Here is a 22,553-nt window from a genome sequence, read left to right as displayed (position 1 = left end):
CTGGCTGCAAAACATAAGGAAGATCTTGTTAATAAAATAATTTTGTGGGTTTAAGTGGAACTCTTTTTCACCACGATTAGTACCACTCGAAACCCTCCAAAAGTAATGGAATTCATGGGCCAGAAAAAGACAAACGATTTTTTCCAGCAACCCGTCTCTTTCTATCTCCCGGTGGTTTTCTTTTCCCTTTGGTTTGTTCCGTCAATGGGAAAGAGCAAGACAGTTCGCTCACGCCATCCTTCGTTCTCTTTCCATCCTGTGGATGGAAAGAGTCCCTATGGAGTGTGACTCTCTTTCCGTGACTCTCTTTCCGTGACTCTCTTTCCGGACTTCCACGTGAATTGAAGGAAGCGGATTGTTCCGGCAAGCTAAGGGAGGTTATTTCACCTCTCATTCAAAAGTGACAGGTAACATTTACCCTGTCACAAAGTGAATGTTGTAACCAAATGGTGATCATCAGGAAACCTAATGGCGATTATAGGCTTTGTATTGACTTTAGGAAACTAAATAAGGTGGCCAAAAAAGACGTCTGCCCGATGAGAAATATTAGCACAATTCTTGATTAACTCTTATCCACGCGCTGTACTTTCAAGTCCGGACAAGGGGTTTTACCATTGAAATCGCATGCAATAAGTAATTTGAGCCACATGCATTTACGTACATGGATGACATAATACGGGTCAGTGAAGCATTCGAAGGACAAATTCATTGTTTAGAGAAAGTCCTGGATGTAATTATCAATGCTGGACTTATGGTCAACCCTGATAAAAGCGAATTTGGTAGTAGTCGAGTCCGTTGTTTTGGATATTTGATGGATAAAACAGGAATGCACCCTGACTCGGAGAAAATCGAGCCAATAATATCTTATCCAGCTCCTACTAATTCACGCAATCTGACACGATGTATGTGTGGAATCTCGTGGTATAGGCGATTTATCAAAGATTTCGCAGAAAAAGCAGGACCACTTTATCGATTATTAAAGATAATCGAAGATTTGAGTAGGGAAAATCAGAAAAAGGATTTCCAAGACTTGAAATCCACGTTAATCTCCGCTCCCACGTTAGACAGACCAGATTACAGTTTGCCGTTCGGTTTACAAACGGACGCAAGTAGTGCATGATTGGGTGCCGTCCTTACACAAATCCAAAATGCCGTGGAATACGTCATAGCCTTTTCTAGTCGATTTATACAAGGCGCCGAGAAAAACTACACTGTGTCGGAACAAGAATGAGCCTTTCGCCATGTACCAGAAGCGCTGTAGCGGATGTTTGAGCCGGACTCTAAAGTCGTATACGCCATTGGTGAAATAGGCAATCTGTGGTATACTCGAAGAACCGAATTGGTTCAATAAATGCCTTATTAATTTCCAAATTGAAAATTCGAAGAAAATCGATTGTATTGCTATCGCCCTGACCACCTTACTGACCCACTATTGCCTGATTGGGAGGCATGGAAGCTGGTCTTACTATTATAGCTTCGAGACAGGGCAATGAGTGAAGCAAACGATACCACGACACCTGGACACTTAGGTGTAAATAAATCTTCCCAGCGTCTTTCTTTGCTTTACTATTGGCCTGACATTTTAACGACGTTCCAAAATACGTGCGAGCATGCCAAATCTGTCAGAAAATGAAAGTGGACCAGGCAGGCTCAGTAGGCCTGATTAAGAAACGGGTGATCGAGCAGCCTTGGTCAGTGGTGGCGGCGGACAGGATAGGTCTGTTTGCACCTATTCTCTTCGGTTACCAATATGTCCTGGTTTTTCTGGACATGTTTACTAACTGGATTGAAATCATGCCTATGCGAAAGGCAAATGTCACTAATGTCCAAAAGTCATTCGAGAAAACCTTTATCTATAGATGGGGAACTCCTGAAGTACTGTTTACCGATAATGGCACAGAGTTCGTGTATAAACTGATTTCTCAGGCCGCATCGGAATCTGGGATTAGGCACTCGACTACCCCACCGTGCCATGCGCAAGTTCATCTGGTTGAAAGTGTGAATCGTGTGCTCAAAACCATGATATGATCTTTCATAGGGGGTCATCATCGTAGCTGGTATAGACATCTTCCCGACTTCCATTTTTGCATAAATTACGGCCGTGCACAGTTCTACGCGTGTGTCAGCAGCGCTCTTAAACTATGGTACAGAGCCTAGAGTGGCAAGAACGTTGAGAAGACAAAAAGAGAGAGCCCCCGATATAGTACCGTTATCCCTGGAGGAATGGGAATATAGGATTATACGATTATCGGCTTTGAGAAATTTAGTCGCACATCACTTGGACATAGCATTTGATCGTCAAGGAAAGTATTATAATCGCCGTAGATGAGACATTCGCTACCAAGTAGATGTTATTGTGTGGCGTAGCATTCACACTTTGACGTCGACTATAGCTCCTATTAAAGATTTTAAACACTATTGGTAGATAGATCCGAACTTGATAAAGGAAAGCCCTGTTTGGCAGCTTGAACATGATTCTCCGCCGCGAAATATTCACGAAACTCCGCCCTGGAACAGTGACGTAGGTACGGAGATGGCAGGGGTATGCGGGAAGAAACGTAATCCGGAGACGGAGGCTGGCTAACCTGGACTATCTCTTTCGGACGCAGAGAGATCCAGTGGATCAGCGCGACCAATTCCCGTCATTCTGGTTCCGGAGAAGGTGCAAGTGCGAGGGGAAAAAGACGGGAACTCCACGAAAATCAGGTAGTGGACCTAAAGCAGGACCCCGCAACGTTAACGAAAGCTGCGTGGAAGTCGGAGGCGACTCGAGCAAGGGTTAGCCTACCGGCTGCAAAGAGGGAGAACCTACCAGAAGAATTTTGGGCATCCCAATCTCGCACCTGGTGCGTCACCGTGGCCCCCGGAGACAAAGAAAGCTCCAAAGGGACAGTGCCAAAGACCTTGTCCAGCCCGAAGCCGAAAAAGAGAAGAAGGAAAAAGAAGGACCGCACCGAAGCTTCCGGCTGTGGTAAAAGTAAGGTCCCTTCTGGATCAGGGAACAGGGAATTTTGTGCACAAAATCTGATAACGACGAAAAAGCGGCATGCGCGATTCGGAGAAGCCGCGTACCGTTGAGGGACCGAGTGGATATCCGTTTGCTTTGAAGGATTACGCAATGTCCTTTTCTGTTGCCAGTATCGATGCACAGGCCTCGGCCCTGCTCGAATTGCGTACGCCTCCTGCTCAAACATTATCTCCGCCATCGGAGCTCCAGGAGTCAGCTCGAAAGGGGTTGGCCTTGGTCTTGATTGCCATGTCTTCTCCTGTAGAGGAGGGTCTCTCCGTAATTTCTACCAACGTCCTATTCGCTGGACCACCTCCGGGATTCGCTCAGATTCCTTCAGGAAGTCCAACGCTAATCCTGGGATGGACTAGCGATTAGCAACCAGAACTCTGCTCTCCCGCTGCCTATCGTATGTTTAGAAAAGAATTGTGTCAGCCTCTCATGCCTCCTCTAAACCATTTGCGTTGGAATTATCATCGAAGAGTACATGACTTAAAAAATTGTTTGTTCCAGAAGGGAATATTTTTCTTCCACTGCGGAAAGCCAGGGGTAAGAATCAACTAATTTCCGAGGTGTTCGTTGAATTGGAGGAAGTATGAGGGGAGTCCTTATTCTCAACAAGAAAAAGGCGCTCGATCTCTTCACCATCCCATTCTTACGGCACCACCTCCATCCCTGGCAAATTCTTCCCATCAGACGATATCCCCTTCTGAAACTAGCGGTAGGTCGACATGGGGTGGACAAACGGTAGACAGATCGACACTGAGTTCCGACCACCCTCTCATCCAGGCCTTGATAGATGTCATTATAAGCGTCTCTAATCCGTTTATTCCTTGCTGGTGCGATTAGTTAGTTTTAAGCTGTTTTTGTGTAACTCATCGAGTTGTACTTAGTTTTAAGCCGTTTTCGTGTAACTCATCGGGTTATAATTAGTTTTAAGCTGTTTTTTTTACAACCCGTCAAGTATTATTTAGTTGAAACCTTCCACATAATTTTAGGACGTGCAGTTAGTTGTAGCCTCAAGATTTTCTTTTCATTTATTTTAGCGGCGAGTACCGCAATACGTTCGAACATTTACGTTCTGAAATTTTGAATTATTTTCAATAGAGTTTAAACCTTTAAAGTGTTGTTCTTGTTTATTTTTCTCGTTGATCAGGTTATATCAGAACATAGTGAGATAAGAAGTTCTAGATTTACCACAAACTAAAAATCGTTTTATCAGAAAGACTCAAAAGAGTATCAATAATTTTCTGTCGGGGAGTCAGATTGATCTAAAACCTAACATTATTATACATGCTCAAGTTTAATACATAATCTGTAGGTCGGATTGCTGACGCTTGCTGGTCACTGAGACACGACGGTCAGTCTGGGAGTGGGTGTTGTAACGTAGTGGCTTGCCACTCATGGATCTTCTCCCAGATCTATTGAAATGAACATACGTATTCTGAAGCAGGAAAAAATCCATAGTTAACACCGATTAAAATTAGATTAATAACAGCGAGGAAAAAAGAGAGAAAGAGTAAGTGTGAGTGGAATTCGGTATAAATTAGGTTAGCTTTTAGTAATTTTGAGAAGGTTTTCGAAAAAAGTATTATTTAAATGTACAAGTACATCCACCAATACTTTCTTTCCTGAAATCAATAACTGTTACGCTCACGGATTATTGTGAACGTACGCGATGTAGTTGACGATACTCCGCCCGGCAACAGTCAAAACAAACGGGCGCAGCCATCTTGCCGGTCTACCACCAAAGAACAACCTAGTCAAGTCTAAGCAAGTAGCAATCGGATGCTGAGATAAAGAGTGTAGCACTTGACGGCAATGCAATTATGGTGGGACTGATGAAAATGGGGAGGCTAAGAGCAGCAAGACGATACTCAGTTGCGTGTTAACCATCGACACGGGAAGCAAAATCGGAAAGAGTAGATGCAATTAAAGTGTAAGGATTCGCCCAGGAATCAAGGTAAGAGTCGGTCATTACTTTTACATAAGAACTTTCGTTAAATTTTTTATTGGGTTTCAGCTTTTCGGGTGAATGTCTTTGTTTCAGATATAGAGTATTCATGAAGATAATAAAGTTCAGGCAAATTTGAATTTGTTTGAGCATAATGCATCAGAATTTGTACCTATTTTTTAGTGATTAGCTTTAAGCCTTTGTTAGTGTAGCGTTTCATTTTTGTGTTTAGTAGCAACACTAAATTTGCTTACTATGTTTTTCTATCAACAATTATGTAAAGTTTTTTATTTCTATTGAACAAGTGTTACCAGCCCTTCCGGCACAATTAAGTAATTAGCTCAAATCGAACGAAATAAATTCACTTATAATTTCATTTAATTTGAATCAAGTGACGAATATTTTTCTTGCCCCCACTTATGCCTTTACTACTGGCTAGATACTTTTTATAAAAGTTTTCTTATTTAAGTAAATCTAAATCTTTGCTTATGTTTTTATTCGAGTGACGCTATGAAAGCGTCTCGTAACTCACAAAAGGTAGGTAATGATAAACTTACCTCTTAACCACTAGGGACGCCAAGCTTTGTGCATTATTTCCCCTTTTTATCCTAAATGATTGCAGATAGTGTTACAAATGTTAATTTTTAATTTAAATCAATTTTAGAATTTCATTCAATTCCTTATTTATTTCCACATTTGTGTTTTCAGTTTTTTAATGATGTCTGCATGTTTTATTCTCATGATGTTATGAATGAGGATTCATGATGACTCAAATTTATGTATAAATCGTTTGTTTATATATTTTTATATTTTTCGTTAAAAATAATATCTGTTCAATCAAGTGTCAATATTAATATGCAAATTCAGCGAAACTGAAATTAATTTTTGGCATATATAAGTCGCACAAACTTTTAATTGAATTTTAATTAAAAATGAAATTTTTCATTATATGATAGAATGTCATGAAAACGAAATGTAATATATATTTGAAACAAAGATAGTTATTTTTCACAAATTCATGGGAAACTGAAGTAATTTATATAACAGATATATTATGTTTTCGTGTTATTTTTCCATATGAGAAGCCAATACTTTTTTTTTATTTTTCAATTCAAACTACAAAAACTTCTCTTTTCTTGTCAAACTTTACTTTTTCTTTCTTCTCCTGTCTAACGTAATGAACGAACAGTGTTTTCATTATAGAAAATCGTCAAAGGTACTTAAATATATGTAACATAAACCAATTGCTGAATGTTAACGATTTTTTACTGTCTATTAGGAAAATATTTTTGACATTAAAGTTTACATTTAGAAAGAAGTAAAATAAATTTAAGTAACATCACGTAAAATTTTATTTTTATAATTAAATATGGTAATAAAACTTTTCATTTATGTAAAACCCAATTTAATATTTTAAAAATTATTATGAGATTGTTAATTTATGATTGATAAATAATATTCTACTTAAAAACTATCTAAAATTAACAATAAAAAATAAAATTAGGACTTTCGTTTCCTGCATGAAATTGTTTAGTTAAGGTGATTGTGTGTTGCTGAATTTGGTCAATTGCAGTGAGATTTGAGGTGAGTTAATGAGCGGAGTATGAAGGAGGAGTTTTTGTGTGAGAGACTAATTGATGAAACTAATAGAAGGGAAAAAGTGAGCAATATTTGGAGTGTTTGAGTCAGTTTTGGATTGCCTGAGAGGATAGTTTGTTTGGCATGTGGAGCAGGGTACCCGGGTAGAAATTATAACTTAGTTCCTAATAGGCCCTGTCTAGATTTCCTATTCTCTATCGAAGCCCTAAAGTGGCAATCTATCAAGGGCACAAGCGAAAGCGTCACGCTCAGCTAGCGAGGTCATCAATAGGCAACCCAATGAGGGCCTATTAATAGGGTCTTTATAGAATCTAGATAGTCCCTAATACACTGAGGAAAAGAAATACTTCCGAATCAATAAAATATTGTTTTAAAGCATCAAACAGTGTTTTCGCGCTCGGTCAAATGCATATGGTATAATTCAAAAGCATATGCTATTATTTCTTATTTTGTTGATTTAAATAAAATTTTATTAAATGATTAAAAAATAGATTATGCTTTAAATTCTGAAGTATGATGCTATGGTTGCAATAGTCAAAAAGTTTACTAGCACATTGCCATGATCTATGACCACAAATTTTTGATTCGAAGAAAGAGAATATTGATCCAAATGTAAAATACATTTTCTGTGCAAAAGTTAAATCTAAAGATTTTACACCTTTCTGTAACCTTTGACAAACTATCCGCACGTTACTCTAAAACTTAACAGATTGTTAAATTTGGCTAGAGTAGGCTTATTACTATTAACTAAAGATAAACGCAGTTTATTAAAATATCCTCAAGCGCCGAGAATCGAACGCACGCACCGCAAGCGTATAATAAGTCGAACGCCTAATCCCCATAGCTACGATGCCACGCTAAGTGCGATATCATAAATTATTGGCGGCATTCATGCGAAACTTCAGAAATTAGGAAAAAAGGTTTTTGATGCTCGATTTGTTATATATGATTTTTAAACGTAATTACATGGTTTCAAATGAAATCGATCTTTAAGAAAAATTCTGTTCAAATTTTGAAATCACTAAATGTTCTAAATTCTTTCAGAAAAAAAATTAACTTATTCAAAATTTGCATCTTCGTCATTTTTATAATTTTTTCTTTTTAAATTTGAGTATAATTAGGCATAAGAACATTGCTGTACTTTTTTGCACTCACAGCTGTATTACCCGTTTAACCTGTCGAGGGCTTCACAAGGTTCCCTCGAGAAAATAATTAATTGATAGAAATTATTTTTAAAATATACTTTTATGAATAAAGCTTTTTATCTAGTTTCATTAAAAGATATAGTGCTAAAAAGTGAGTATATAAATAATTTAAGTAAAGTAGCACACGACAAAAAACTGTCGAGGCCCAGCAGAGGGAAAGCCTAGATTATTTCACCTAGAAAATCTGGCTGCAGCCTCGTAAGAGCCAATATTTAGTTTAGGCATAAAGAGGCAATTTAAGCAATAAGAAGAAGGTATATAAACCCTGCTGGAAGTAAATGGATAGAGTCTCTATCCGCTTGAATTATTTTCTATCTTTTAGATTTAAATGGACAGAACTGAAGTGTCCATTTTGATCCCAGGTCTATCTCTTCGATTATTACACAGGCCGACAAATTTTAAAGCCAGAGACCAAACAGAAGGTTTCCGAAGGATTTTGATGCGCTGAATCTGAATCCGAGCTCATAATTGCTCCTGTATGTCAGGTTTTCAAGATATTACCAAAATATTGTGATATGAAATTTTTATTTAAGCGTTTTAACCTATTAACGCCGAGGTGTTCAGATTTATACAACGCATTCTTTATTGCTGACGGTACGATATTTTTTCTTCAAAATATTATCTCAGGGGTTTCCAATGGTGCCCTTTATATTGCCGGTGTCAGTTTTTTGTTATAATCCCTTGAAGATCCAAAATCGCGGACACTATTTATGGCTTTAAAAAAGAACAAAGGGTCCCGCACAAAATACCAACAAAAAGCATGCAGTCGTTTGGAACCAAACTTCGTACATTGATAAAACAAAAAAAGACGGAATGCGCGGAATGCTACTGCGCACTCTGTGTGCATTCTAATGTTCGCATTCGCTGTATGTGCGCGCCGTTCTACGGCGCAGACAGTCTTCGATCCCAAGCTGGCTCACTGAGCTGACGACGCTTTTATGACTTGTTGTGCATAGGTGACGAAATTCGTTTTTTGTTCCAAATCTTTCCGTGTTAGAGATTACGTTTGAGTGGCGGGCTAATGGTTGAATGCGTAGGTAATAAAACTCTTTTTGTATTTGAAATCTGTCTAGCGGTTACATTTCGTTTCGATCGTGACTTTCGTATATAGTGAGTTTTAGAATTTCCATGTTATTGTTCATTATAAGAAAAAAATGAGTTCAAGAACTACTTACGCTAAGAAAGTTAATACGTTTTGTCACGTTTGTGGAAAGTATGAAACGGAGAAATACCGTCCATCAATTAATGATTCGATAAAAACTTCATAATTCAACTGTTATGGGACTTCAGTGACAAATTTAGATAAACCGTGGGCACCAACCTCAATTTGTCATGCTTTTAGATTAAATTTGTCAAATTGGGAAGATGAAAGTACCAAGACGCAGACTGTTATTCAACCACCTGTTTGGCGTGAACCCAACGATCATGATACTGATTGTTACTTTTGCTTATGCAAAACAGGAGGTTTTTCTAAAAATTATTTGGAGAAGATCGTTTACCCTGATGTAAAAAGTGTTACACAAGCCAAGATTGGTGTTAGAAATCACTCTGAAAACAAAAGTGACCAATCAACTCACAAATCAATGGATACTGACGATCCTTATGCAACTGAAGATTCTTCTTGGGAAGAATCAGATGATGAAAGTCCTAAATTTTTTGATCAAGACGGATTAGGCGATTTTATACGTGACCTTGATTATCCAAAAAATAAAGCTGAGCTTTGCGCTTCAAGACTCAAAGAGAGGAAACTATTGTTACCTGGCACTAGAGTGACTGTTTACAGACATAGAGAAGAAAAGTTTATTACGTACTTTTCAATGGACAGTGGGATTGTGTATTGTAATGATAACGAAGGACTCATTAATTTATATAAAATAAACTTATATACGCCAGAGGATTGGCGTCTTTTCTTAGATTCGTCTACAGAAAGTCTAAAAGCAGTACTATTACATAATGGCAATAAATACGCTGCAATTACAGTAGGTCACTCAACTTCACTGAAAGAATCTTATGATACTTTCCAATTACTTCTGATAAAAATAAAATACAATGTCCATAATTGGCTTATTTGTGGTGACTTCAAAATGATAAATATTATAATAGGTTTACAATCAGGAAACACTCAATACCCTTGTTTTCTTTGCCTTTGGGACAGTCGTGCAAGGGATGAACATTGGATAACAGAGAAATGGACAGAAAGATTAGAGTGGACAGTTGGTCAGTATAATGTTGGTTATGAAAGTCTTGTTGACAGAAAGAATTATTGCCACCACTCCATATAAAACTAGGGTTATTGAAGCAATTTGTGAAAGCCCTAAACACTGAAGTAGAATGTTTCAATTATATCAGATCTACAATTACGCATTTAAGTGATGCCAAAGTTAAGGAAGATATTTTTGTTGGGCCTGATATAAGAAAACTTATCAAAGATGATGACTTTATCAAAACCATGACATCTATTGAAAAGGATGCATGGTTGAGTTTCAAACATGTTGCACAGAAATTTTAGGGAACAATCGAGATTCAAAGTTTAGAACTATTGTATCTAGTATGTTAAAGAATATTAAAAGATTAAGTTGTTTGATGAGTATGAAATTACATTTTCTCAAATCTCATTCGGATTATTTCCCAGAAAGTGTTGGAGCATTCAGTGAAGAAATGGGCGAACGCTTTCATCAAGACTTTAACCAAAAAGAGCAACATTATCAAGGTCGATGCAATGTAAGAATCATGGCCGACCATTGCTGGTCTTTGCAAAGAAATGATAACGGCCCTACTAGTCATAAATGAAAGTCACTTCAACGATCGTTTGACATGAAGCGCGAACGTTTCCATAAGAAAACAAGAAATTAATTTCACCTTCATTTGACATACAATCGTAAGTCTTGCCTTAACTGGCTAGGCAATCGTAAGTCTTGCCTTGACTGGCAGGACGATTCAAAGTCTTGCCGTGACTGACTGGGCAATTGAAAGTCTTGTCTTGACTAGCTGGGCGATACAAAGTCTTGCCTTTATTGGCTGGGCAATTCAAAGTCTTTCCTTGATTGTCTGGGCAATCTAAAGTCTTTCCCCGATTGGCTGGGCAATCTAAAGTCTTGCCTTAATTGGCCGGAAAATATTAATTACTTTATTGCGTAGCTGGACAATCACAAGTCTTGCCTTAACTGAACAGGCAATCGTAAGTCTTGCCTTGACTGGCTGGACGATTCAAAGTCTTGCCTTGACTGACTGGGCGATTCAAAGTCTTTCGTTATTTGGCTGGGCAATCTAAAGTCTTTCCTTGATTGGCTGGGCCATCTATCTTTTTTTTAAATATGAGATAGCACTATCTGCTTAAATTCTATTCGTTCTATCCAAACGAATCCTCTGCTTATACACGTCTATCATTAGCGAGGTAGGCGCTAGTTGACGTACATCCGTGACTTAGTACCGGCAGGTTCCGAGTAGGGTGCTGACACTAATAGTTAGACACAAGTGAAATAATTTGCACTGTCTACAACTAGAGGGTCAGCAGACGCCTTGGCAGAGTTCGAACTTCGACTAGTAAGTCGTGAAGATAGGGATTTTTGTTGCTAGGTATATAAAGCCTTGCTAGTTTAACACTATTTTTCCGGGAGTTTGATATTCAAAATATATTATTATTTTCGAAACGTATAAGACCACTACATTTTTGAATGGATTCAAGTGGATAGAACTTAAAATGCTATATTGATGATAGTCGGTAGTCTGGGATAGACAACGATAGGCATTTGTGAAAAAAAGATAGAAAAATATAGCAATGTAACCACAAGGGATAGAGTCAGGAATACAAAGAGATAGATCTAAGTAGACGCGACGGATAGGGCGTGGAAAAAAAAAGATAGAATTTCTGGGATGCAAAGTGTGCATTCGGGAAGGATTGAATATCTCTATCTTTTTCTATCCATAAGTTTCTATCTTTTTGAATCTTTTTACTTCCAGCAGGGAAGTTAACATATATAATTGAAATTTAACACAAAAAGTCAAGGTAAATCGAGCGCGGCTCGCTTCGCTCGCAAGTTTGACCGCGCCTAGGGCGCGCGACTTTTGGTTCTCGCGCTTCGTGCTCGGTCTTTATATTTTCGCACATTCTGGCGGACACCTTTTAAAATTAAGACTCAAAACATCCACCAGTGGAATTTTGTGATTGTGAATTCACTTTTGTTAAAAGAACTTAGCTCGAGAGTTTCAGCGCACCTACGGCACGCGACTGATGGCTATCGCACTCCGCACTTGGTCTTTGCATTTATCCCGCAATCGTGCACATACCTTTTAAAATCAAAAGTCAACGGACTAACAACTGTAATTTTGTGACTGTGAACTCTCTTTTGTTAAAGCTTTTTCGGCTTTAACGAACACATTCTCAGCTCGCATCTCGTGCTTCGCATTTCATTTTGTCTGAAATGTCAATTTTTCTACGTCATATACAATACTTTTATATAAAAAATTATACATTTTTCATTTAACTCTACCTGGGATTGCTTATTCAAATGTTGTAAAATAAAGCACAAATTATATTTATCATGATTATTTTAATATTTTTTTCGCATTTTGCTTTAAATTGCATTCTCAGCTGCGCTGAAACATGTATCATTTCAATCAATTTATATCATTACAATTTATAATATGCATAAAAATTGAATCATACTAATTTTTGTTTCCTTGTTTTTATATTTTTTTTATTTTTAATCTTATTGTTTACGATTGAAAGAAAGTCTACTCGTCCTATTGAATAATGATTAATAATAAATTTGTAGATATTTTTAGGCGAACAACTTTTGTCTGTTAATTTTAGTTCGTACTTAAGTCGTTTTTAAAAAAAAAAAAAAAGATTTTTATTTTGAATGTTATTTTTTACGACTAAAGCAAAAACTACGTGTCCTATCAAAAATTATAGCTCTTTTTTGGATAAACAAGTTTTGTCTTATTTTTTTCGTAGCTTGTGTCGTTAGTCTAAACATTTTTTTTTTTAATATTTTTAAATATTTTAAATATTTTTTTTTTAAATTAGAAAACTTGTTATGAAAGATATAATACTAGAAGTTTCAAAATAAAAAGGATTGTTTTCAATAAAAATGAGTTGCACTTTCTTATTTGTTTCTATTTAAAATTCAGTTTGCATTTGAGGGGAACAAGGAGAACAATGGTTTAAAATAAACATTAAAATTCGCTGAGTTTTAATGTTATTTTGTCGACTAATGTAGTGAAACAGTTTTTTGTCGATAAAATGATTATTTTTGATTTTCTTATCTAAACTTTTTTTTACAGAAAGAGAATAACCATTTTGTTTGAAAATACTTTTTTTGTATGTTATTCTTGCGTTAAAACTGAATTTTGTCCACTGAAAACTTGAGTCTAAACTGTCATTTTCAGTCGAAAAGTGTATTTTTTTAGTTGAAAGTTCATTTTTTTATAGAAACTTTGTCTTCTTCTTTGAAAATTGATATTTTTAGTAAAAATTCATTATGCTTTTGTTAAAACTTTTTTTTCAGCTGAAAATTAAACTTTCCATTTCTGGTTGAAAAATTATCTTTTTCAGTTGACAAGTTCAACTAACTCGTTGAAAATGTTGAGTAAATTCGTATTTTTTTCTTATAAGCTTTTTTATTTTTTATTGAAAATGCTACTATGCATGTAGTGTTGAAAATTCACCCATTTTATGAAAAATTCGTTTTTGTCGCCAATTAATTTTGTTGAAATGTTGTCGTTTTGGTACAAAATAATTTGTTTGGAAATTATTCTTTTGGTTTGGAAATTAATTTGTTTGGTTTTTTATTAATTTCTTTTACTGAAAATGTAACAACTCTATTATTTGTTACAAATTTCCCTTTTTTAATTCAAATTCAACTATGTATATGGTTAAAAATACATCTCCTCAGTAGAATATTATTCTTGTTGTCTTGTTGTTTATTCTCCATGTTCGAAAATTCATCTATGTTGGTTAAAAATTCATTTTTTTAAATTGAAAATTTACTTAAAACTTTATTGTTTTTTTGCATGCAAATTGACCCTTTTCATTTCAAAATTCATCTTTTTTGGTAGAAATTGATTCTTTTTATTTAAAGTTCATTTATTTTAATCAAGAATTCATTTCGTTGGTTAAAAATGTATCTTTATAGTACACATTCTTTTTTTTTAATTTAAAATGGTTTTATATATGAAGATTAAACATTTAATTTTCCGTTAAAAATTTATGTTTTCAGTAGAAAAATCATTTATATAGTTAAAAGCTCATAAATTTTCTTGAAAATTAAATTATTTTGCTGAATAATATTTTTGTAGTTTTAAATTAATTTTTTGAACAGATAATGTAACCGTTTTTCATTAAAAATTGATACTTTATATGAAAAATTCGTTTGTTTTTTGTTTTTAAATTTATTTTAAAAATTTTAATTTCTGTTTAAAGTAGAAAATTATTGGTTTAAAAATTAAATTATTTGTTTTCAAATTCAGTTTTTTGCTTGAAAAGTTAAATATTTTCTTAAAACTATGTTTTTTGTGGATAATAATTATTTTTTATTGTAAATGTAACTATTCCATTTTTGGTTGAAACTTTATATTTTTTAGTTGAATTTTGTTCAAAATTCGTCTTTTTTTGAAAGAATATTAGTCTTTTTGTCCGTCAATTCATTTCTTTGTTTGAAAATTTGACTTTCTGGAAAATTCGATTGTTTTATTTTTAAATTAATTTTTGGAATTTAAAACTTAACTGTTTCATTTTTGATTCAAAATTATTCTTTCTTATTTACAAATTCATTTCTTTGGTTGAAAATTGAACTATTTTGTTAAAAATCCAGTTTTCCTCCGAAAATGTACCTAGTCCATTTTTCTTTTAATGCTTATAGTTTTGGCTTAAAATTTGTTTCCAAGGTTGAAAATTTACCAATTTTGATAACATTCTTTTTTCTTGAGAAATTACCTTTTTAGTTGAAAATTCATCTTCTTTGGTAATATATTTTTTGTTTGTTATTTATATAGTTAAAAATTTAACTATTTTGTATAGTATATTATAGAAGTCGGACGAGCTCGGATTCATGTTCGCGCATTTTCGGCTGTACGCCTGGCTCGTCTTCGCAGCAGCAAAGTGGGGGGGGGGGCTTCTTCCTTATTCTTCTTTTGCTTTACTTCCCGCCTTTTTTAGATCATTTTTGCTGTCGCGTGTTTTTACTTCGCTTTTGCGTACTTTTTTTTAGTTCGATTCTGCTCTCAGCGTTTCATTTATTCGGTGAATGAAACGCATTTTATACAATAATTCTACAGAAATTCTTCATAATTTTTTTAATTCTTACTTATTTTCGGCAACTCTTATCATTTGGAAGAGTCACTTGTTTCAATTAACTGACACCAGTTTTAACTGGATGGTGCTTGTCTTTATACAAATACAACCTTCAAATTGCAAGTATTCATATCATAAACTGTATTATCTGTGAACATAAATCTCTGAAAACTGCTAACAAATTTCTGCTATAAATAATGAGGTACATACCCGTTGTCCATCATTCCTTCGTCTTAAATATTTTTATATTTAATCTAAAGAATGGCGAAAGAAAGTTATTGGAATATCTTGATGCTTTGTGCAACTTTATCGCAAGGACTTGGGGCTTTAACAGAGCAAAATAGCGGTAAGTCCGTCTTGGCTGCACCCTTCTATAAATATTCAATTGTACACGATTTGAAACGCTTAAGACTGATTAAAAGTTGAATCGGCTTAAATTCTTACCAATTGTGTCAAATGCTCCTAATCGGATTGAGTTGAGTTAATGCATTTGCGTGCAATGCGCCCGCTGAAGTTTTTAGTTTGTAAGAGAACATGACTCACACGTGTTTATAGGTTAGAAATTATCTTCTAATAACACAGGCTAACACGGTTTTGTTGTTGGAAAGTGTAGGGTCATTTCCGAAGCAATTTTTTACGCAGAATCCGAATCCGGGGTCAGAATTGGCCCATCACGTCAGGATTGTAAGATATTTGAGGTTATGTACCCAAAAAATGGCGTTTTTGGCTACATTTGAGGTTGTGTACATAAGGCACCAAATTTTTTGGGATTTTTCTTTAGTTGTATCATATCGAAATGCTCTTTCTCTTCAATTTGAAAGTCGCACAGTTCAATTACCATTTTTCTTTACCAAGTTACGCCAATTCGAAATTACGAGATATGTCCCACTATGTCTTGAGCATTTACTTTAAATACTCTGAGAAGACATTTTATACTGGGTGTTTTCGCTTGAAAATTTGTACTTGGGGGTGTTCGGAGTTGTTGAAATCCCAAAAAATGTTGTGTCTTCTGTGCATAACCTCAAAAGTATCCAAAAATGCCCTTTTTTTTTAAACATAACCTCATATATCTTAAAATCCTGAGGTGATGGGCCAATTCTGAACCCTCCACTTTCCAGCAACTGACATGACCCCATTATTTGCAGAACCTGTGTAATTAATCAAAAATTGTAGGTACACAAAAATTGAATATGTATTCATGCGGTATACCAAATGAAGAGTCGAAAGTACATTCTAGGTCCCATAGAAGCCGGTCTGGTCTTGTAATTCCTAGTACTGCTGGCCCATGCAGTTTCTCAGGGGGCAGGGCGAGAGACGGTTACGACTGCCACCTCTGAAGGGCCCCAGTTATTATATGGTACTTGAAGTGTATGTGGGTTAACTAAACGTAAATAACCATGTCATTTAACGATATGACGGCGATAGAGTGTGATTATCAAGTAGCCAACAGTAGTTTGATATGGCGGTTATATTATGGTAAAACGTTTATTTGCTTCTTTTTGAATTCATATTGTTCACATTTTTTGGCTTAAAAGAGTAAAACCCCGCTTTTGAATAATTATTGTAATACCTAAAATAATTAAATTAATAAGCTTAACATTAAGTAGTTTAGAATCCTGAATTTTAAAAAGCTATTTTGAAGTCTCTGAATTTCTACTTATTCAAATCAAATCGCTACAGTATTAAAAATAAACATTTCTTATACTCAAATTTCACATGGTATAATGCCGAATAAAACAAAACTGAAGGCTTTTGAATCCATCTTGTACAATTTTGAATGCTTTATTTCGAACAAGTTTCTAGAAGGCTTGAAATTTTTAGCTCGATTTTTAGATACATTATTTGACGTTCGTACTCAAAATCGCTGTGTTTTAAGTGTTTTTATTTTATATTTAAAAGGCTTGTTATTCGGAAAATTTCAATTTTGAATGGTTCAATTTGCAATTTAGTCTGAAAAAATTAATATAAAAAAGCAGATCAGCCTTAAAAACTCAAACTTCGAGTATTACTGAATAGCGTACAATTTTTCAAACCGGCAGGAAATTATTTCAAACTTTTTCTTCAATTTTAGTGTCTACATTGCGAGTGATAAAAAAGTAGACATTACGTCCATCATTACCGAGTAAAAGACATCAACGACATTGATATAAATTTACTGTCCAATTCAAAAACAATTTTTTCTATAATTTTTGTATTATAAGTGAATTTATTTTAATGCTTTGTCTTTATTTAATTATTAACAGGCTGGAATATTTTATATAATGGAATCACGCTTTAATCGTTTTTTCAGCATCCTACTCCTGGCCTACAGTGGCCGTCCAGCTAGTTGGGTAAAGCTGGAAGTACCACTTTGCCCAAAGAACGTCAAACCTTTGCCATAATTATGGGCTCATTTAAGGCTCATTGAATACCCAAAAGCCAAATTTTGGGCTCTGCATTTAAAAAAAAAAAATGCATGGTACTTCCAGCTTTACGTAAAGCTAGCAGTACCATGGTAGAAATATTCGTGATATCAAATTTTTTCTTTCACAGGAATTGAAGGCTCATTGAAGGCTCTTGCATGACCCATCCCGTAATTATTCAAAAACAACCCCTGTCATAAAAAATTACCCTAAAAAATAAATATGCACTAATCGGAAAATTAAGTACACCAGAATTGAAGGCTCATTTTAGGCTCTTCAACGCCCCCAAATGCAATTTTCCCAAACCATCCCTTGATGTTAAAAAACTACCCCTTACTTAAAAGTGCTGATAAAGCGCAATGAATATGCACTAATTATAAAAAACTGAGTATATCAGAATCAAAAGCCCATTAAAGGCTCGTGTTTGATCCACGGCGCAATTTTCCAAAAACAACCCCTATCATACATAAAATACCCTAAGAATTAGATCTCATAGTCTAATCTGAAAATTGAGCACACCAGAATTGAAGGCTCATTTTAGGCTCTCCAATATCCCAAAATGAATTTTCCAAAGTCATCCCTTGATGTTGAAAAACTACCCCTTACTTAAAAGAGCTGATACAGTGCACTGAATATACACTAATCATAAAACTGAGTACATCGGAATTGAAGGCTCATTGAAAGCTCTTGCATGACCCATGGCGCAATTTTTCAAAAACAACACCTATCATAAATAAACTACCCTGAAAATTAAATGTGCTCTAATCTGAAAATTCAGCACACCAGAATTGAAGGCTGATTTTAGGTTCTTCAACGCCCCCAAAATCAATTTTCCAAAACCATTCCTTGCTATAAAAAAACTACCCCTTACTTAAAAGTGCTGATGAAGGGCAATGAATATGCACAAATCATAAAACTAAGTACATCAGAATTGAAGGCTCATTCTAATATACTCAGTTTTAGGATTAGTGCATATTCAGTGCACTTTATCAGCACTTTTAAGTAAAGAGTAGTTTTTTAATATAAAGGGATGGTTTTGGAAAATTTATTTTGCGGGCGTTAAAGAGCCTAAAATGAGACTTCAATTCTGATGTGCCCAATTTTTAGATTAGAGCATATTTAATGTTTAGGGTAGTTTATTTATGATAGGGGTTGTTTTTGAAAAATTGCGCCGTGGGTCACACAAGAGCCTTTATTGAGCCTTCAATTCCAATGTACTCGGTTTTATGATTCGTGTATATTCAGTGCACTGTATCAGCTCCTTTGAGTAAGGGGCAGTTTTTCAACATCAAGGGATGATTTTAGAAAATTGATTTTGCGGGTGTTGGAGAGCCTAAAATGAGCCTTCAATTCTGGTGTGCTCGATTTTCAGATTAGACCATATCTTACTCTTAGGGTATTTTATGTATGACAGGGGTTGTTTTTGAAAAATTGCGCCGTGGGTCAAAGAAAATTGTATGACGTTTTTCCTTTAATCCAGGATGCAGAGGTCGAGGCAAGTTTTTCTGAAAGGTTAAATTGGCCCTTATAATTTTCGTAACATTACAAAGCGCTTGACGCGAGCCTAGACCTAACGGGAAATAGTCATCTGGTGGACATACTCGCCTAGCCAAAACGCGACATTGTCAGAATTTTAATAATTGTGCATTTAACAACCAATCTCTTTTCTTAGCAAAGTCGGAAAAGACCCAAATGCACGGCTCGAGACTTGCGCCAGGGTGACTCGGGGTCAGTCGCGTCAGAGGTGCAAGACGTTATACATACAGCAATTCGGCTTTGCCACCTTGAATCTTTCTATAATTATATCCCGCTTATTAAATTCATATATTCCTAGTCATATAGCTGTATAATATTTTAATGTTTTTAAAGAAATTAGGATTTAGCAATGAACAATAATTTTTTTGCGGTGTTTTAAAATAAAAATTGTTTATAATACGTAAAATGCAGTTTTGTTCTGAAAATTTCCACTTTTTGTAAAATTTCTAATTAGTGTTTCGTAACAATTAATTTACATTAACCAGAATAACTGTTGAAACAATTCATCATTATTTTTAATAATATTGTCTTTAAATAATGCCAGATATTTGTGTTTTTTTTCTGAAATATTCCAATTTTTGTACACTTCTCACTTTATAAGGTAATAGATAATGCGATTTAACAAACATAATTGTTTAAACAGTTTATTATTAATTATAACTATCTTCTCTAGGATAAACACAAGCCATACAAAAAATTTGGCTGCACAAGACAAGTGACTAGGCTACCCTTATGGATTTTGAGCCGCTGAATTCGAATCTGGCCTCAGAATTTCTCCTACACGTCTCAGTTTTCCTCTAGATGCAAAAAATAGGGGAAAGCCTAGGGATATTCAAGACATTATTTTGAGAATACCAGTATACGAAAGAATAAACGTACAAGTGGCATATTTTTATGTATTGAATTTGGTGAAGACCAAAATTAGGCACAAAAATTGCCCAGTGTGCTTTCCATCTCCCCTACCTTGGATAAATCTAGAGAAATTGAAGGTCTTGTTCATTTTATACAGACTTATATTGCAAAAATTAACAAAAATGATATATTCTTTGCAGTTTTGCGCTTTTAATATAAATTAGACCACTACATTTTTTGGGCTTGTACGAGACCATTTTCTCCCTAGATGCGGAAAGTAGAAAAAAGCCTAGCGATTTTCTGGTCACACAGGTCCACCAAAATTAAAGTTGTCTGAAGGAGACAAGTGACTAGGCTATCCTTATGAATTTTGAGCCGCAAAATCCAAATCTGGCTACAGAATTTCTCTAACAAGTCTCAGTTTTCCCCTAAATGCAGAAAATATGGAAAAACCTAGAGGTAATTTGAAAGTTATTTTGATAATCACATTATACGCGAAAATAGACACATCGGTGTTATATCCATAAGTATAACGACTTGTAAGCACTTAATTTGTACACAAAAATCCTCTAGTGTGCCTTCTGTTTCCCCTAGCTTAAGTAATTCTAGGGAACTTTAAGGTCTTTCTCAGGTTATATAGATTTATATGAAAAAATATAATAGAAATCTCATATCGTTTAAAGTTTTTCGTGTGAAATCGTTCACTTGTCCCATGCAGACAACGTTTCTTTTGGTGGACCTGTTTGACCAGAAAATCCCTAGGCTTTTTCCTACATTTTGCATCTACAGAAAAAATGGAAGAAGCCCGACAAATTCGGTATTTAAATTTAGATTTAGCACGCAAGTCTGCAAAGGATATTTCTGTGTACAAATTAAGGCTCTTTTAGTCGCTACACTTATGAATAGAACACCCATGCGTCTATTTTCGCATATACTGGTATTACAAAATTAACGTCCAGAATATCCCTAGATTTTTACATATTTTTTGCATTTAGGGTAAAATTGCGACGCGTACGAAAAATTCTGAGGTTAGATTTGTATTTAGCGGCTTATAATACATAAGGGTAGCCTAATCACTTGTCTCGCGCAGACAACTTTTTGTTTGTGGACCTCTGTAATTATAGTCCGGGAGCACGCGGCAATTCTATGGACGCCATTTTCGTGCTCACTAATATTTCAGATTCTTTTATTTTCACAGTCAGCGTTTCGAAATTCGACGACTGGCTAACAGCTGTTGGTGCATTCTGCAACAACTGATCGTTGCACTGGTCCAAAAATCCTGTGAAGAAACTTCATTTTAGTACTCTTTAAACCCATTGGGAATGACTGATTGCATGCTGAGAACTAACAAAAAGTTTGACTGGCAGTTCTTCGTTGGTGGCAAAGTTAACTGGCAAACTATCAAAAATGTCAAAAATTCTAGTGAAAAAACGTACTTTTGGTACTCTTGAAACCCACTAGGGATGCTTGTTTAGGTGCAAAGAAGTAATGAAAAATTTGACTCGCAACTAGTGCGTGGTGTTAAAGTTGACTGACATGCTTGCAAACATTTCAAAAATTCTAGTAAAAAAATGTCATTATAATCCTCTTGAAACCCGTTGTGGATGATTGTTTAGGAGAAAACAACTAGCAAGAAGTTTGATTGGCAGCTCCTGAGTGGTACCAAAGTTGACAGGCATGCTGTCAAACATGTCAGAAATTCGAGTGAAAAAACGTGATTTTAATACTCTTGAATCCCATTGGGGGTGATTGTTTAGGTGCAAACAACTAACAAAAATTTCGACGGACAGCTCCTGAGTGGTATCAAAGTTGGCAGGCAGTCTATCAAACATGCAAGAAATTCGAGTGAAAAACGTCATTTTAGTACTTCTAAAACGCATTGGGGATGATTCTTTAGGTGCTAAAAAGTAAGATGATAATAGACTGAGTGTTCCTCAGTTGTGCCAAAGTTGACAGGCTGGCTATCAAACATGTCAAAAATGCATATAAAGAACGTCATATTAGTACTCTTGAAACCCATTGAGGATGATTCTTAAGGTGCAAACAACTAACAAGAACTTTGACTGGCAGCTTCCGAGTAGTGCGAAAGTTGACTGGCAAACTGCCAAACATGTAAAAATGAGAGGATAAAAATTGAAACCGTCGTTTTAGTCGGACACCCAATGAAAATTTGGTTGTTTTCACGTCAGTTCGTAGCTCGCAACCTGTAAATAATTTGTTTAAACTCTGAAAGAGTGAGGAGAGCATTTTCTCACCCAGAGAAATACACTGTGATGTCCAGTAGCCCGTATAAAAACTGGTTTTCTGTTAGTCCTGTAAGATTGTACGAAGTTATTATTAATTATTTATATATTACTCATTTATTATCTTTAAGAGAACCGTATTTGGAGGCGCCTTCAAACTTTTCAAGGTACAATGTTCTGTAAGATCATCAACGCATTTTCTTTGTTTTTCTTAGAAGCAGAATGACGGAATTGTTAATATAATGTCCTTATCACGATATTATATTTCTGTGTTCCTTTGCCTCAGTTTGGGTTGGCATACGGTACGGTAAAGAAGTGGCCTTTTCGTTTAAATCAAAATGTTGAAATATATGTCGTCATCCAAAATCTGTTCTGCCTTTTGTAAAACTAAAAAGGGCAAATTAATATTGTTTACTGATAAAAGGTAAAAAGTAATATTTTTGACTTCTCATGTAAATATA

General features: G+C 35.3%; 1 protein-coding gene across 1 annotated transcript in view; it reads left to right on the top strand.

Annotated features, from left to right (window-relative positions):
* Nucleotides 1-4,923: 4,923 nt before the first annotated feature.
* LOC117176664 (trypsin zeta-like) overlaps nucleotides 4,924-22,553 on the top strand; it is a 61,374-nt gene continuing 43,744 nt past the window's right edge. The window contains exon 1 of the mRNA XM_033366917.1: nucleotides 4,924-4,970. Coding sequence (XP_033222808.1) covers nucleotides 4,934-4,970 — 37 coding nt within the window. The 5' untranslated portion in view covers nucleotides 4,924-4,933. The remainder of the gene's footprint in view (nucleotides 4,971-22,553) is intronic.

The sequence above is a fragment of the Belonocnema kinseyi genome, chromosome 7 (assembly GCF_010883055.1).
Source record: "Belonocnema kinseyi isolate 2016_QV_RU_SX_M_011 chromosome 7, B_treatae_v1, whole genome shotgun sequence".
NCBI classification, from domain to species: Eukaryota; Metazoa; Arthropoda; class Insecta; order Hymenoptera; family Cynipidae; genus Belonocnema; species Belonocnema kinseyi.
The sequence above is the reverse complement of the archived record's forward strand: the minus strand, read 5'-3'. Positions and strand labels throughout refer to the sequence as shown.